This window comes from Euleptes europaea, chromosome 20 (genome assembly GCF_029931775.1).
Source record: "Euleptes europaea isolate rEulEur1 chromosome 20, rEulEur1.hap1, whole genome shotgun sequence".
Classification (NCBI taxonomy): Eukaryota; Metazoa; Chordata; class Lepidosauria; order Squamata; family Sphaerodactylidae; genus Euleptes; species Euleptes europaea.
The window spans coordinates 14,448,549-14,467,500 of NC_079331.1; the positions used below are offsets into that span (position 1 = coordinate 14,448,549).

The following is an 18,952-nucleotide window of genomic DNA, read 5'->3' on the forward strand; positions in this document are numbered from 1 at the left end:
GGTTGGCCACTGTGTGAACGGACTGCAGGACTTGATGGGCCTTGGCCTGGTCCAGCACGGCTTTCCTTGTGTTCTGATTGCCTACTCTGACTGGCAGCAGCTTCCCAGGGTTTCAAGCAGAGGTCTTCGGCATCCCCTGGTCCTTTCATGCCACAGTTTGAACCTGGGATTTTCCGCATGCCAAGCAGATGGTTCCACCACTGACTGCTATTTTTATGCAGTGAGTCTGTAATGTTGGTCTTAAACAAAGAGCCACACAAAAGCTCTCCAGCCTTATCGCCCTCTGCTGCCCTCAAGCAATTTTCTTTTAGGGATAGTAACAATGAATAATAATTTTTGGACACATGTGCTGTAACGGGGACAATTAAACCATTATTAATTGGGCCTGTTCGGCTGATAAAGCACTGCCTGGTCACCTGAGAATGGAATAGGTTTAGAAACCTTGACCTAAGAGGTACCGTGTAAACCAGGGGTGTCGAACTCATTCGCTACAAGGGCCGGACTTGACATCAATGTCACTTAGTGGGGGCCGAGCCATGCCTCGCCAGCCCCGATTTGGACTGGGGGGTGGCTGCCCCGGCTGGCTCGCAGGCTGGACAAGAGCTCTCAAGGGGCCAGATCCGGCCCGCGGGCCTCATGTTTGACACCCCTGATTTAAACTCTCCACCATAACGTCCACAAGCCAACTTAATCCATAATGTATGCTCGGCATCCTTTTTGGGTACTGCCCTCCCGAAACAAGTGCCGAAGTATTTCTATCGTCTGACAATACCAAAGCTCAGAAAAGCTTTTACTTTGGCAAAAATGAATGCCCTTCCTTTGGCGGTTCTGGAGGGCAGATATAACGAAGTGCTATGCTCAAATAGAACATGTAGATGCTCCCATGACAAAGTTGAAACTATCGAACATATCACGGGGTGTCCAATATGTAATGAGCTGAGGTCCACTTTAATCACTCCTTTATTTAATTTTTTTGGAAACGTCCAACGAGACATCTGGCGGTACAAGGGCGCAAGTGATGTGGCTCTTATGGGATATAAATGATTCTGTTACTCTGCGGCAAAATTTATAGGGGCAATAATTAACTATCAGAAGAATAGCGCTAGAATAGAAGCATTTTTTGCTTCTTTGTTTTCTGCTCAAGGCTATGGATGTATGAGTGGTAGGTAGGTAGGTAGGTAGATAGGTAGAGAGAGAGAGAGAGAGATCTTAGTCCATAAGAGTCAAGCATCTGGCGGTACAAGGGCGCAAGTGATGTGGCTCTTATGGGATATAAATGGTTCTGTTACTCTGCGGCAAAATTTATAGGGGCAATAATTAACTATCAGAAGAATAGCGCTAGAATAGAAGCATTTTTGGCTTCTTTGTTTTCTGCTCAAGGCTATGGATGTATGAGTGGTAGGTAGGTAGGTAGGTAGGTAGGTAGGTAGGTAGGGAGATCTTAGTCCATAAGAGTCAAGCATGCCCACCCTGGTCGACAGCATTTCACACATAAGATAGGGACGCAAACTTTTTCCTTTTAGTTCTAATAGGTCAGTTTCCCCCCCTTAAAAAAGGAGAAGCAAACCAAGGACATGTTCGCCGCGTGATTAATCGCAACCCAAACGCCGCATAACTTCATTACCGCAGAGGTGCTATTCGCACGGCCGCGTGAATCCAAATCAGTCGCGTTCATTTTAAGTTCGCGCACAACAAACGTTCTGGCCGGAAAACTTTCACTGTTATTCATGAGGAAACCTTGAGCTTCCTTTCAGGAAGACATACTGATACGGAGGACTTAAGATGAACTGTTCCTAAAAGTGTGCGCGTGTTTTTTTAAATGGGAGTGAACAGCCGTTTCCTGAATTGGCATTCAGGGATTCTGCACCTGTCCAAATCAAAAGCAGCAGGAATTGCCAAGTTTAAGATTATGCGGCGGTGGAAACTGGACGATGTGTATGCGGTTCGAGACTTAAAATTTGCAATCTGCACCCTGAAACGGTTATAATTACACTGACAAACTGCTTCTTATGGGACTCAGCTGGAATGGGCTGGTTTGGCACGGGAACTTAAAAATAAATAACTAGGATGGCACAGGTCCCTTGAGCTAGCCTGGTCCACAGCAACCTTCTTAGGCTACAGGATTAGAATCTATGCACACAAAAGAAGCTTTCTTTAGCAACGCACTCAGCTGAGCTCCTGATACGCTGAAATAAGTGGCAATTGCTTCTGGGCAAGGGGGTAAATACTAGCGGGTCAGCTCCCTTCAACCAGTGAAACGGTAGCTTTTTCGAACCTCAGTTAGCAAAACCAGGATTCGGCATGCTGATGATCATTCAGATCCTCGCCTCTGCTTTTTCCGCCTACCTCCTCCACAGAGATTTATTTATAGTAAAAGCTGAGCCAGGCAAAAAAAGTCACTATTTTTGCACATTATGCAAAACCCCAGCTAAGCTGAACTGTAGCTAATGAACAAAACTTCATTAGTTTCATTAAATTTCATTAAACATAGTTGCAGAGCCAGTTGACGGACCCTAAACAAACCACAGTTCGTGAAGCAGCCTGCATTCAGACAATCGCACTGAGTGCAGTTTAGGTATGTCTTTTATTTTCTTTATTTATTAGCAGCCTTTCTACTTGACGGAACTCAAGGAAGCTTACAATACAAACAGAAGAAAAACCTAAAAATGCCCCCAAAAAACGTGAATTCAAATCACAAATTACAATGGCCAATAGATAGAAAAAACTAAACTAGTCAAATGCTGTCCTGAGTAAAACTAAACAAACCACAGCTCGGGAAGCATTCGGACAATCACACTGAACGCAGTTTATTTGTGTTTTATTTGTATTTTATTTTTATTTGTTTATAGATTTAGATTTATAAGATCTGAAGAGAAACCAGAGTATATTTTATTTGTTTAAAACATTTATTAGCCGCCTTTCTACTAGATGGAACTCAAGGCAGCTTACGGTACAAACGGAAGGAAAAAACACACACCTAAATATACACCCCAAAACCCCACAAACTAACATCACAAATTACAATGGGCAATAGATAGAAAAAAACTAAACTAGTCAAATGCTTTCCTGAGTAAAACGTAGCTTAACCAAACCATGTTTTCGTGTCAGTCTGTACCAAACCACCCTCTCTACATCCAGAATTAGAAGAGACAGCTTGGTGTAGTGGTTAGAGTAGACCCTGAAAGACCCAGGGTCGAATCCCTGCTCTACAATATAAGCTTGCTGGGTGACCTGGGGCTAGTCACACTCGTTCAGCCTAAGCCTACCTCGCAGGGTCGTCGTTGGGAGGATAAAATGGAGGATGGGAGAATGTAGAGTGAGGAGAGCAGCATTTTTACCATTTTATACTGCAATATTTACAGAAAGCACATGAAAGTGTAATTTTCTGTGGGGGTGGGAAACCACAATAAATGCATGCGCGTGAGCCAAAGAATCTTCAAGGCATTTCGTGAAAGGTTAACCGATTTTAGAGTCAGCTGACTGCAACATCTTGGATTGTGCCAAGTGTAGGTGGAGAGGATTGCACACCTGAATTTTCTCCTATCACAAAGACTCCTTGTATGCCAGGAAGAAAGCTAGACTGTGCTCCTTGTTACGTTGGTTGTGAGGGTGCAAGGTATATTTTTTAGATGGAGGCAGGGGATTTGAAAATGCAAGTCCCCCACCCGCAGCCTTAAGTGGTATAGTCTGGGGCGGCGGGAATCCTCCACTGATTTTGCTGAATGCATAAACTGGCCCTCGGTTCCAGCAAAGCACCTCTGACCTATTTTGGAAGCAACTGGAGAGAGACATCCTGACCTACTAAAATGTTTAAATAGTTTAAAAATAGCTATTGCCCAGGAGTTTTGGAAGAAAAAGGACTTTCCCCCCGACACTCTTCACCACCAAACGAGAGAAGACCTAACAGAAAGCAGAATCGCAAAGCTCAGTCACTAAGGAAAAGGTGATGCCCGGTTTACCGTTTTCAAACCACACATCAAACGTCCGACAATAAATTTGATTCCAAAAATGGGTTTTTGCAAAACAGTGGGAATAAATGCTTTAAATAAATACTTGCTGGGTTGAGGTTGCTCAGGACTGCAGTTGAGTACAATTGCTGCTTATAGCTTATATGTTATGGTTTTATGGAAATACTGGTTGCTGCTATCATTAAGGGCGCCTGGTTTTAATGCTGTTCATAATTGTATTTATTGCTGTATACCTTTGGATTGTTTTTAACTTGTTTAAATAAAGTTGTTAGCCGCTGTGAGCCTGGCTTGACCAAGAAAGGGCGGTATATAAATCCAATAAAGCAAATAAAACCAAACCAAATGCTGGTCGACAAGTAAGGAGCCAGCGTGGCGTAGTGGTTAAGAGCGGTGGTTTGGAGAGGTGGACTCTGATCTGGAGAAGCGGGTTTGATTCCCCACTCCTCCACATGAGCGGTGGACTCTAATCTGGTGAACTAGACTTGTTTCCCCACACCTACACACAAATCCAACTGGGTGACCTTGGGCTAGTCACAGCTCTCTTAGAGCTCTCTCAGCCCCACCTACCTCACAGGGTGCCTGTTGTAGGGAGGGGAAGGAGATTGTAAACTGGTTTGGTTCTTCCTTAAGTGGTAGAGATAGTTGGCATATAAAAACCAACACTTCTTCTTCTTGCTAGGTCCCTCTTCACCACCAGCGGGAGTTTTCTGGGGCGGAGCCTGAGAAGGGTGGGGTTTGGGGAGGGACTTCAATGCCATAGAGTCCAATTGCCAAAGCAGCCATTTTCTCCAGGCTGGAGATCAGCTGTAATAGCAGGAGATCGCCAGCGAGTGCCTGGAGGTTGGCAACCCTTTCGGCAAGACATAGGTAGCTAAAGCAGAATTTCACCACTTAACACCAAAACAAGTTTTAAACTTCCCCTCAATCTCTTACGATATTAGCAATGTGCCAAATTGGTATTGCATGGCCCTGGAGGCAAGAACTTTAAAGGTTACCCTGTCCTAAGACGGGAAAGAAGATAATCCGCAGCCTTTCAGACAATCAAGATTCCCAGCCAGATTTTAAGAGGACGCCAGCTGACTGCCAGGAAAGTTCACACCCATCAGGGGGTTCAGAAAAGCTTTTGCCCAGAAGAAATTACTGCTAACACGCCGGAGATCCTTCAAGGCTCAGCGAAGGGTAAAAAGGCATTGCAAAAATTAGCAGCGCTCCAAGATTTCTTTTCCACAGTCACAAGAGTTCCAATAAGAAATGTACAAATACAACAGTAACTACTTAAAAGCTAAAAAAAACACCCCAAAAAACATCGTGTTTGATGGGGCCCTGGAGGAAAAGAGGGTTTTAGGACTTTGCCTAAATCTCTCCATTCGTTACACTCCACCCCTTTCCCTCATCTGAAACCCCAAGTGTGTCACTTTGCTTTCCCCTACAGAAATAAAATGCTGGCCATTCGGTTACAGTTAGGGTTGCCAGGTCTCTCTTTGCCACCGGTGGGTATTTTTTGGGGCAGAGCCTGAGGAGAGCAGGGTTTGGGGAAGGGAGGGACTTCAATGCCCTAGAGTCCAATGGCCAAAGCGGCCCTTTTCTCCAGGTGGACTGATCTCTATCGGCTGGAGATCACTTGTAATAGCAGGAGAGCACCAGCTAGTACCTGGAGGTTTGAAAAACAGCACTGTCTACACTTGAGAGTATCCTACGGGAACCATTGATTTGACTATATGTTGCATGATACCTTATTACTTTGGAGACTTGAATAGAATTGGGGCTGAAGAAATATCCTTGAAACGGCCGTCCCCCATCTACACCTTCTATTATGAAGATCCAATGATTATTCATACATGTACCTTATGGACTTTTTTAATGAGAATTCCTACAAATATATTAAGAAAACTATATTGCACAAAGACTGCATCGAACGTGGATTGTATATTTTGTATATATTTGTAATGTGCTACTTGTAATGTATTCCCACTTGCTTGTTTTTGCATGTTTAAACACAATATAGTTGTTGTTATTTTGTACTATATCATTCCTGTGCTGTTTTCCAAACCTCACGGTATTGGCACGGAAGTGCTTTGATTTTGGGTTAGTACCTGGAGGTTGGCAACCCTAGTTACAGTAAGAAAGACCTGTAAACCATTGGGGGGGGGGGGACGACTAACCATGTCCCTGATGATCCTTTTATCTGGAGCAAGGAGCAAGTTTCGCCTTCCAGAATGCAGCAAATGTATCCCACAGAACTCAATGGGTGCTACCAATGCCCACAATTCCTTGGGTCATGTTTCTTGGTCATAGGGATGCATGTTGAAACATTGGGACCTCGCTGATTCATACTTCTATTCCAGCTCTTAACGGGGACTCACGATTTTACTAAATAGTGTTTTAAGGATATTATTTGTATTATTTGTATTCGTTTACTAATGTATATTACTGAATTTTAACCATTAGTATTCGCTTCCGGGTTTGTATTCTTTGGACGTTGGAAGCGTGATTGTTGTAGATCTCTGAATTTTATATAGGACTGGTCAACTGACGGCAATAAAATTGAACTGAACCTTGCTAGTTATCTACACACACACATACATACTTTCTTTGACATGGAACCATCTGCTAACCATGCACAAACTCTCATGGTTAAAATGTATTTTATACGAAATATTTGGAGGGGGGGAATAAAAGAGAAAACGGGGGTGAAAACAACAACGGCGTCCAACGAGGGCACGACAGGTACCTTCCAGTGTGGAGCAGTGGACTCTAATCTGGAGAACCGGGTTTGATTCCCCACTCCTCTACATGAGCAGCGGACTCTAATCTGGTGAACCGAATTGGTTTCCCCACTCCTACACAAGAAGCCTGCTGGGTGGCCTTGGGCTAGTCACAGTTCTCTCTGAAATTCAGCCCCACCTACCTCACAGGGTGTCTGTTGTGGGGAGAGGAAGGGAAGGCGATTGTAAGCTGGTTTGAGTCTCCTTAAAGGTAGAGAAAACTGGGGCATAAAAACCAAGTCTTCTTCTTCTTCCTTCCCAACTGACTCAAAATAGGTAATTGCAGTTGCCAGCAACCATCCGCAACAGAAAAGTTGCAGGGGAGCTCTTTGTTTGCACGTGGGCGTCGCTATGGGCTGGCCAAAGGTGTATCCAGACACACTGTAGTAACAGGAGCTGAAGAAAATGCATCAAGACAAGCAGCTGATGTGACCAGGGGAATAGCAAGATTTGGGTCCAGCAGCACCTTCGAGACCCACAAAAGTTTCAGGGTATACGCTTCTGAGAATCGCAGGAACACATGAAGAGGCCTTATACTGAATCAGACCCTGGGTCCATCAAAGTCAGTATTGGCTACTCAGACTGGCAGCGGCTCTCCAGTGCCTCAGGCAGAGATCTTTCACATCACCTACTTGCCTAGTCCCTTTAACTCAGTGGTTCCCAACCTTTTTTTGACCAGGGACCACTAGGACTTTTTTGTTCGGTGCAGGGACCCCAAGGTTCAAAATAAAAATTCAGAGAATTTGAAAATAAACTTTAATCATAACTGTTAGTTAAACATTAAACTTAGAATAACATTTGAATATATATATTTTATAATAAAGAACTTTTAATTGAAAATATTAATTTATTATGGGTTTATAACTTTGTTTCGTGGACCTTAATTTAGTTCTCGCGGACCCCTGGGGGTCCACAGACCCCTGGTTGGGAACCAGTGCTTTAACTGGAGATGCCGGGGATTAAACCTGGGACCTTGACAAATGGCGGTTGAGAAATTGTATCGCCTGCGTTGAGTCATGGTAAGGCAGCGCTGACTCTTTTTCTAAGTGCATCAGTGAGAAATATACAAATCACACCAAGCTGCATGAAATACAGTTTGCAAAACACTAATGCAAGATATGCAAAATCTAGCCAGTTCACATAAACACACACACATGAACACATGACGCTGCCTGATACTGAATCAGACCCTTGGTCCATCAAAGTCAGTACTATCTGCTCAGACCAGCAGCGGCTCTCCAGGGTCTCAGGCAAGGGTCTTTCACATCACCTACTTGCCTAGTCCCTTGAACTGGGGATGCCGGGGATTGAACCTGGGACCTTCTGCATGCCGAGCAGAGGCTCTACCACTGAGCCACAGCCCCTCTCCAGGGTCTCAGGCAGAGGTCTTTCACATCACCTGCTTGCCTAGTCCCTTTAACTGGAGATGCCGGGGACTGATCCTGGGACCTTCTGCATGCCAAGCAGATGCTCTACCACTGAGCCACGGCCCCTCCTCCCTGTTGAAGCTTAACGTTACCCAGGGCAAACGCAGGACTGCGGTAACCACGCTTGCGTGAAGTTCGGCATAAACTGGGCCGGCAAAGAAGGGGTTTTGGAAGGAGATGGGATGGATAGATAGGGACTACGTTTGCCAGGCTTCACGTAGTTTGCCAGAAGATGGAGTGTGCAAGAGTTTCCATTCTTGCCATATGACTCCGTCTCCGTTTCAGCAGGAGGGACAGAAAGAACTTAAAAAAACAACAACACCCCATACAGAACCAGGAGACATGTGTTGCTACCACCCGTCCTTTCACACAAACGTTTATTTTGAGCGTCTTCTCTGTAAGCCCGTGGTTTTAGTTTCTTCTTCTCAGAAACCGTTTTCGGGCCTTTCTGGTTTGTTCTGTTTCACAAGGGGCGTGCTGCTGAAGCACCCGGTGGGCTTTTAGCATTGCACCCAAAGGAACAGCAAGCTACATTTAAAAAAACACAAAGGTAGGAGGAATCAACTCATACCAAAAAAAAAACAGGCTGCAGCTTCCCTTCTTTCAAAGGGGAAATACTAGCAAGAAAACAGAAAATTCCACGCCATTAGGCCAGGAAACATTAATGGGGGAAGTTCGGCCATACTGTATAGTCTGACCAATGTATACAGCCCTGCTTGCTCTTCACTTGTACAAAGACAGTATAGAAGAGTGGGCACAGAGCGAGACCGTGAGCAACTGGGGAACAACACCCTATATGTGACAACAGAATTCAGCAGCACGTTAAGATTTTACGTCTTAAAAAAGGAAAAAAAAAAAAAAGAGAAAATTGTATTCCCTACCCAAGTATTGCACACTTTACCATTATAGAATCCTCCAGCTCAGGGGTGTTGAACTCATTTGTTATGAGGGCAGGATATGATATAAACGTCACTTGGTCGTGCCGGACCACGTTATACCATAAAATTTAATCTCAGCTACAGGAGATACCAACATTACAGAAGACTCAGGCAAAGCCAATTACTGTTATTTTTTACTTAGGTAAAGGTAGTCCCCCGTGCAAGCACCGGGTCATTACTGACCCACGGGGTGACGTCACATCATGATATTTACTAGGCAGACTATGTTTATGGGGTGGTTTGCCACTGCCTTCCCCTGTCGTCTTCCCTTTACCCCCAGCAAGCCGGGTCCTCATTTTACCGACCTCGGAAGGATGGGAGGCTGAGTCAACCTTGAGCCGGCTACCTGAAACCGACTTCTGTCGGGATCGAACTCAGGTCATGGTTAGAGCTTTTGACTGCAGTATTGCAGCTTACCACTCTGCGCCACGGGGCTCCTTTTACTTACTTTTTACTAAAAATGCTGACCTGCATAAAACAATAAAACTCTTATTTTCTTTTATTTAACAGTCTTTGATAATTGACATCTTGGGACTGGAAGGGGGGGTGGCTGCCTCGGCTGGCTCACGATAATGGCTCTCAAGGGGCCGGCCGGATCCAGCCCATGGGCCGTACGTTTGACACCCCTGCTCTAGCTATTTAGTGGGTGGGTTTTAACCTAAAATCTGTGGGATCCTGAAACAAAAATGGGCATCACAGCCAAGTGGGAATTTGAACTACGAGAGGTCTCCTAACGAACTGGAAACAGATTGACGTTGTCTCTTCTCAGGAAGATAGATCATGATGGGTACCTTAAAGACTAACAAAATTTCTGGCAGGTTATCAGCTTTTTTCTTTCCTTCTTTCAAGCTCCCTTGACCAAAAGCTCTTCAGTAGTAAAATGGGAGCCTTTATTCTTTTAAGGAAAATATGGTGGATAGATACTTGGCTACCGCCAATGTTGTTCTTGGGTCTCTATCTGCCAGCAAAAAGGGGACTGTTTTATCTTTTGTTACGGTGGCAGGTAATTTGATTAAGATAGGGGTAATCCATTGATTGTGATAGGAATTATGTTGGGGGCATTCCAACATTATATGGGATAATGAATCCACTCTCTTCAGTTCACATGGACAAAGGCTATTGGAATAAGGTAAGCTGTCATATCCTCTATTTAAGAAGAAGAGTTGGTTTTTATATGCCGACTTTTTCTACCACTTAAGGAAGAATCACACCGGCTTACAATCCCCTTCCCTTCCCCTCCCCACAACAGACATCTTGTGAGGTGGGTGGGGCTGAGGGAGCTCTAAGAGAGTTGTGACTAGCCCAAGGCCACCCAGCTGGCTTCGTGTGTAGGAGTGGGGAAACAAATCCAGTTCACCAGATTAGCCTCCGCCGCTCATGTGTAGGAGTGGGGAATCGAACGCGGTTCTCCAGATCAGAGTCCACTGCTCCAAACCACCGCTCTTAACCACTACACCATGCTGGCTCTCACTGAAGGGGCGGCTTTCAAGCGAGCAAGCATGACCACTCTAGGGCAATGAGGGCATGAACACTCTATGGTATGAGCTTTCTGAAGAAGCAAGGTGTGGCTCACGACAGCTCACACCCTGCCAGATGTTTTGTTCGCCTTTAAGGTGCTACTGGACTCTTCTCAGGAAAACTAAGGCCACGATCCAGAAGCTTGTCCTACTCCTGGTCATGGCCACTATACACAAATCAACCTCACCGCCGTCCTCCACGCCCTCATCCCACAAACTCCCTTTGAGAACAAGGTCGTTTGCGAGATATCAGGACTATAAAGCAACGCAGCCGAGCAAATACAAAAGGCCCTGTCTTGAAAAGTACAGCTGCAGGGTCCTTTTCTTTCTTTCTTCATTTATTTTATCTCTGGCAATAAAAATAAAAGAAAAAGGGAAAGCTACTTTTGCCGGGAGAAGCCTCCCGAAGATGATGGGACGCCGGCTGGTGATCTTACGGGCTTGCACGGAGATTACATTTCCCGCAGCCTTGGGTAGCCGCCATCTGTCTCTGCATCACCCCAGAGGTAGGCAGGAAATGCTGCTTAGCAAATTCCAGATCGTCTGCATGCAACGTTACTAAACGCCAGTTCCCGACTTCAGCACTGTGTCCGCCCCAAACCACAAAAAAAGCTGTCCTCAGGCTTATCTGCAGGCACGTTCCAAGTGGTTTCGACTAACGCCTTCGTGCTCACGTGGCTTCTCAGTACCTTTCCACGTAAGCCGAGTCCCTTCGAGCAGAAGCAGGTACAGATTTTTCTGCAGCGGAGGGGGCGCGGTCCCCACCTCCCCTCCCTCCCACCTTTATTTATTTGCCGAATAGAGATTCCCCCTTTCTGCCCAATCAGGGCCACCCCCGGCAGCTAGCAATTAAAAGCAGAACATTATAAAAACTATCATAAAACCAAATTAAAAAAAAAAAAAAACCATGGAGAGGGCAATTAAAACACAGGGCAGGAAGGGGAGGTCATTGAAAGAAACAAAAAAGTCTTCACCGGCTGGTGGAAGACAATGGTCGAGGGGGACAGACGAATCTCTCTGTGGGGAGGGGAGTTCCACAAAACAACCCTCAGATATGTGGGCATGCAAAGCAGAGCCGTTGTGTAGTGGTTGGGTAGGTTCCTATGGAAGCCGGCAGTCCTTCAGGTATGCCATTCTCAAACCACAGAGGGTCAACACCACCAACAGCATAACGGAGAAGAAGAAGTGTTGGTTTTTATATGCCGACTTTCTCTACCATTTAAGAGAGAATCATACCGGCTTACAATCCCCTTCCCTTCCCCTCCCCACAACAGACACCCTGTGAGGTAGGTGGGGCTAAGAAAGCTCTAACAGAGCTGTGACTTGCCCAAGGTCACCCAGTTGGCTTCGTGTGTAGGAGGGGGGAAACAAATCCGGTTCACCAGATTAGCCTCCGCCGCTCATGTGGAGGAGTGGGAATCGAACCTGGTTCTCCAGATCAGAGTCCACTGCTCCAAACCACCACTCTTAACCACTACACCACGCTGGCTCTACAAATCCTTACTTCTCACCCATACCTAGGGTTGCCTACATTCGGGTAGTAAAACAGCACTGGAGATAAAGTGTACAAAGGTAACAAAGTTCTTATATTGTGCTTAAATGACAATAACATACAAAAGTGGAATACATAAACACTAACACATCACAAATATATACAATATATACAATACATGTTTGATGCAGTCTCTGTGCAACAGAATAATGCAATTTTCTTGGTATATATTTGTAGCCAATATGTCTTTAAATGGTCCAAAAGGTACACATTCAAACAATCCCAAAAGTACATATATTGGGAGTAGATGGGGGACGGCCGTTTCAAGGTCTTTTCTTCAGCCCCAAATTCATTCAAAGTTATGTGTCTAGTACACCATCAGACTAATTCACTGGTTCCCCGAAGGATACTTGGTGAACCAGCTTGCTGCTACTCTTTGGAGTATCCTTCGGGGAACCAGTGAATTAGTCTGATGGTGTACTAGATAAAAATTACTTGGAAACATAACTTTGAATGAATTTGGGGCTGAAGACATGAAACGGCCGTCCCCCATCTACTCCCAATATATGTACTTTTGGGATTGTTCGAATGTGTACCTTTTGGACCATTTAAAGACATATTGGCTACAAATACATACCAAGAAAATTGCATTATTCTGTTGCACAGAGACTGCATCAAACATGTATTGTATATATTGTATATATTTGGGGCTGAAGACTTGAAACGGCCGTCCCCCATCTACTCCCAATATATGTACTTTTGGGATTGTTTGAATGTGCACCTTTTGGACCATTTAAAGACATATTGGCTACAAATATATACCAAGAAAATTGCATTATTCTGTTGCACAGAGACTGCATCAAACATGTATTGTATATATTGTATATATTTGTGCTGTGTTAGTGTTTATGTATTCCACTTTTGTATGTTATTGTCATTTAAGCACAATATAAGAACTTTGTTACCTTTGTACACTTTATCTCCAGTGCTGTTTTCCTAACCATATTGGTATAGGCACGGAGGTGCCCTCCATTTCGGATTGTAACCTTCGGGTAGTGGCTGAAGATCTCCTGGGGTTACAACTCCAGGTGACAGAGATCAGTTCACCTGGAGAAAATGGCTGCTTTGGAAGGTGGACTTTATGCCCCACTGAGGTCCCGCCCTCCTCAAACCTTGCCCTCCCCAGACTCTATCCCAAAAATCTCCAGGAATTTCCCAACCCAGAGCTGGCAACCCTGATGCTATAGCAATATACCTTGCGGAGGCCCTTCCCCTCCAAAACCCTGATCTTCCCAGGCTCCAACCCTCCCCCCAAATCTCCAGCTATTTCCCAACCCCGAGTTGGCAATCCTACCCATACCCCACACTTCAGGCAGGCTCTCCATATGGTTTTTAGATTCCCCCTTCTTTCTACCAGGCTGCCCACATCAGTATTTTTTCAGTGCTCATTTCTTAGGGTTTCCCCTCCCCATTTTTACCTTTAATAACCACTCTGGAAAGGGGTGGGCCACACACTGTTCATGAACCAGTGCTTGCAAAATTCCTGCTGAAGGGGGGGGGGTGTTAGCGAAAACAGATTCAAGGCTGTGCTGTATAAATATGGCGTTTTCTCTAAATCAGAAGATCTTTTTTCCCAATTTAAAGGAGGGTTGTGCGTGTGTGTGTTGAAAAAAATGCAGTGCGCATAGTTGTGGGGCGCGCGCAACTGATGAAATTATGTCCCTTTGTCGGCGCTGTAATTAGCAGGCAGGTATGAACCACATTCAGCTCCTGTGAGAAGCCACGGGGAACCCTTCATAATTCTTCCGCCAGTACCAACTAATAATCAAAACCAGCAAGATAGCTTTTGAGTTGCACGGAAACTCTTCCAGTAGCGCGAAAGGGGGCAGATGCCAAAGAGAGAAAAGGTATTGTCAGGAATGCGCTCACTTGAAGCCACGTCTGCAATACCTGACTGAGGCTCAGGTTGCTTTTGGAGAAATAATTAGGTGCGTTGTTGCCCGGCCCCAAAATATCTCAGGCTGCCCCAGAAGCTGCTAGGCCAAAGAAGCAATGGCCATTGTACTTCTGGAAACAAAACAAAAAAGCCACCCAGTTGTCCAAACCTGTGCCTGGGATTAAATCAGTCCTTGCACGTAAAGAAAAACGTGGTAGGCCTTAGAGGGGCAAAGCCTGAGACTGGCTTTACATGACAGGGTCAGGATAAAGAATCAACAGAAGCCAAGGCAGCAACCCTGTGCTTATTTAGCTACTGAACAAAGTAGGGCTTATATCTGAGGCCTTTTAAGCGCGGGTGGTTTCAGTTGGATATGCTGCTCTCTGGATGCACAGTGTTTGCAGTCGAATTCTCAAATCACTCTGCACAGGAGGGGTGAAACTGACCAACAAGCTCTGTGAAACTGACCAAATAAGCAGCCGCATGGGTTGTGATTATTTCTGCATTCTCACTAGTCGCAAACAAAACCCTGTTCCATCAGGCTGAGGTTTGAAACTGACCAACACTCGCTGTGAAACTGGCCAAGTAAGCAGCCTCTTAGTATTGCAGCTTTGAGGGAAGGGACTGGATGAGGGGGAAAGACAAGTGGGAGGAAGAAGCAAGAATGGGCATGGGGAGAAAACTCTGTATTGGCAAGTCTGCGCAGGACAAGCTTTCGACTTAGGATCGAGGCAGGCATTAAACTCAGGGTAAAACAGCATCCTCCCTGACCTGGATGGCCCAGGCTAGCCTGATCCCGTCAGATCTCAGAAGCTAAGCAGGGTCAGCCCTGGTTAGTATTTGGATGGGAGACCACCAAGGAATACTAGGGTTGCTGTGCAGAGGAAGGCACTGGCAAACCACCTCTGTTAGTCTCTTGCCATGAAAACCCCAAAAAGCGGTCGCCATAAGTCGGCTGCGACTTGACGGCACTTTACACACACATAAAAAAGCATCCACACAACTTGGGGAAAACGCGAGGGGAGAGCAAGTTGACTTCTGAAAGTCGGTAAATACTTACATAAAGAAAACAAAGCCTTGAAATACTTGGGGCTTGACGGAAACGGAAACAACCTGTGCATAAAAGGCTGTGCATATTTATTTATAGCCCACCTTTTTAGCTGAGACCCAACTGCAACAAAAATCGAAACCAAGGAATAAAAAGTTGCAGAGCAACAATATGTATAAATATGATTATCAAAAATGGATGCAAAGCGTCTCTGTATACATAGAGTAGCAAAACACATCCAGAAAAGCACAACCAAACCAAATAAATAGAAATTATCTCCGTATAAGACAAATCAGGAATACATGATCATGGAATCATAGTTGGAAGGGACCACCAGGGTCATCTAGTCCAACCCCCTGAACAATGCAGGAATTTCACAACTACCTCCCCCACACACACCCAGTGACCCCTACTCCATGCCCAGAAGATGACCAAGATGCCCCCCTCTCATAATCTGCCTGAGGTCATAGAATCTGCATTGCTGACAGAAGGCCATCTAACCTCTTCTTAAAAACCTCCAGGGAAGGAGAGCTTATCACCTCCCGAGGAAGCCCGTCCACTGAGGAACCACTCTGTTAGAAAATTCTTCCTGTCTAGACAGAAACTCTTGATTTAATTTCAGATGTGTTTGACCATGTCTTCTTCAGCGGTCATCAAATATAAACAATATACCCCATTAAAACATTGCTAGAATACAGAAAATATATACGAAATAAAGAGCCAGGGCTGCTCTGTATAGCAATGGGCAAACCTAGTCATTCCCATGAGTTCTGAAACAAGTGTGGACTGAAGATTAACCCGATTAACCAAATTCAGAACTGGCACATTTGCATGGGGAGACTTCAGTGTTACTCTGGTTTTCAGAAACACTAACTTTCAATCCTTCATACTCATGATTTTGGCAACAATAAATATACCCAACAAACCTGCGCATGCCAGAATATTATGCCACCCGTCGGCCTCCTCGTTGCAAATCCATCAAGAAATAAGGGGATTAAACATTAAATGTTCCCCCCACACCAACATACCTCGTAGGACCAGACACACTGCACCCCCGCGAATCTTCGCACGCATCTCCCGATTTCGACGTCCTCGTGGGTGGTGTACATCTCTCGAAGGCACTCCCCGATGTGAGGGACCATCCTCCGCAGGACCTCGCGGCTCATAATCACCCCCGGGCCCCCCATGCAGAAATTCTCCCCGGGCTCCAGCGCCAGTTTCCCCATCTCTTCCGTGGTGCCCAGCCCTGTCTGCCCGAGGAAAAGGGGCTCGCTGCTGTTCAAGCTCCGGAGGAAGCTCTCCAGTTGGTCCCCTTTGACGTAGACGTCGTCGTCGGCTCGCATGAACCACTCGAACTTCTCCAAGTAGTGGTCGTGCATGTACTTGAGCATCATGAACGACTTCTTCTGGGGAGGGTAAGAGTCATCGACGCCGGGCAGGGACACGATGGGGATCGGAAGGGAAGTGTCTGAGCCCTCGCTGGAGAAGAACACCACCTTCCCCGGAATTGTACTGGACCACGTTCTGTGGGACAAAAGATCAAACCCGGTTAGGGGGGGAAACACCACTTGCTTAGGTACACAGAATAGAATCGGCTGGGGGAAAGTTGAGAGAAAAGACACACTAGGATCCTTCTATGGGATTTTGCATCATTTAATGTGTCACGTCATTTAATGTAACACAAGCTTTGCTTCAGTTCTGTTTTTAGAAGGAGGAGGAGGAGTTGGTTTTTATATGCCGATTTTTTTCTACCACTTAAGGGAGACTCAAACAGGCTTACAACCACCTTCCCTTCCACTCCCCACAACAGACTCACTGTGAGGGAGGTGGGGCTGAGAGAGATCTAAAAAGAGCTGTAACTTGCCCTAGACTTTAGATTTCTGGTTAGTTCTAATCCTATTGCATTGTTTATTGAATGTCCCATCTGTTGATTGTATTGACTCACTCTGTGTAGAAGAAGATAAAGAAGAGATGATTTTTATATGCTGACTTTCTCTAAGACTTAAGGAAGAATCAAACCGGCTTACAATCCCCTTCCCCTGTGAGGTAGGTGGGGCTGAGAGAGCTCTAAGAGAGCTGTGACTAGCCCAAGGTCACTCAGCTGGCTTAATGTGTAGGAGTCAGGAAACCAACCCAGTTCACCAGATTAGAGTCCCCCACTCATGTGGAGGAGTGGGGAATCAAATCCGGTTCTCCAGATTAGAGTCCGCCGCTCCAAACCACCGCTCTTAACCACTACATCACGCTGTAATCCACCTTGAGCCTAAATGAGAAAGACAAGACTATAAATATAAACACAGACACAAAGCTTTCCACCACCAAGATGCAAATTGAGCCTGTGATGTTTGGGGAAAGCTGATATTAGGAAGAGGCACTTGGTTCAGGACATTAAATAAATCAAAAGTCATTCTTTGCAGCATGCATCATTAACTCATGGAATTCAGGTAAGGCCAGTTAAGACAGGAAATGCCTTGGATTCACAGCTATGGAACATTTACACTCGCGGAAAGGCATTTCCTTATCAAAAAGTCCTAGCTTTAAGGAGCTCCCTTCCGGATATTTGTCAACACTCTAACCACATAGGTATTGACTGCCCTTATTTTGGTGGTGGCCGAGGCTGAAGCTCTTACCTGATTTTACGGTCAGAGCTCAGAAGCTAAGCAGGGTAGGCTCTGGTTAGCCCTTGGATGGGAGATCGCCAAGGGAGACCAGGGTTGCTACGCAGAGGCAGGCGATGGCAAACCATCTCCTGCCTTGACCTGGATGGCCCAGGCTAGCCTGTTCATATCAGATCTCGGAAGCTAAACAGGGTCAGCCCTGGTTAGTACTTGGATGGGAGACCACCACGGGAGACCAGGGTTGCTACGCGGAGGCATGCGATGGCTAACCGCCTCTGTTCATCTCCTGCCTTGACCTGGATGGCCCAGGCTAGCCTGATCTCATCAGATCTCAGAAGCTGAACAGGGTCAGCCCTGGTTAGTACTTGGATGGGAGAAGGCCAAGGGAGTCCAGGGTTGCTATGCAGAGGCAGGTTTGTTTCTTGCCTTGAAAACCCTACAAGGTCACCAGAAGTCAGCTGCCGCCTGACGGCACTTTCCGCCACTAGTGACCTATTGAAAACAAAACGTATAGTACAATTTAAGGGGAAATTGCTGCGATGGAAATAAAAGGTGACTCATTGTAGAGCAAGCTCGTACGCAACTCCCAGACACAGCAGGATGTGGCATGAAACCGCTCTGAGTTCACGTGACCCCCCGCTGCTCAGAGAACAAGCACCTTCCAATTCAGCAGAAACGATATAGTCTGCCCATTACGTCTGAACGGACGCTTTCCACTTTCTCAACCAAAGGAGGGTTGGAAGCTGGCTTCAAACCATGGTTTGCAAACCAAGTTTGCAGAGGACATGCCAACCACAGTTTGGATTATGGCAAGCGACAGCCGGAGTTGAAGTCATGACCAGCACAATCCTTTGTGTGTTTACTCAGAAGTAAGCCCCACTGTGTTTAGTGGGGTGTTCTCCCATTGAAGGGGGCACAGGAGGGAACTGTGAAGAGGGGACAGAGTTGGAAGCACACGCTTCGTTCAGGAGCCAGCCGTGGCTGCAATGGTACCCAATAAAACGTGGTTCCTGCAACTGGTGGTGGAAAGTGTCGTCAAGTCACAGCCGACTTATGGCGACCCTGTAGGGTTTTCAAGCCAAGAGACGTTCGGAGGTGGTTTGCCACTGCCTGCCTCCGCATGGGCTAAGAGAGTTCAGAGAGAACTGTGACTGGCCCAAGGTCACCCAGCAGGCTTCATGTGGAAGAATGGGGAATCGAACCCGGGTCTCCAGATTAGAGTCCGCCGCTCTTAACCACTACA

The 18,952-nt window shown here is 45.9% G+C and overlaps 1 protein-coding gene across 1 annotated transcript in view; it reads right to left on the minus strand.

Moving 5' to 3' along the window:
- CHSY1 (chondroitin sulfate synthase 1) overlaps positions 1–18,952 on the minus strand; it is a 95,016-nt gene that overhangs the window by 58,963 nt on the left and 17,101 nt on the right. Inside the window, exon 2 of the mRNA XM_056865658.1 lies at positions 16,120–16,615. Coding sequence (XP_056721636.1) covers positions 16,120–16,615 — 496 coding nt within the window. The remainder of the gene's footprint in view (positions 1–16,119; positions 16,616–18,952) is intronic.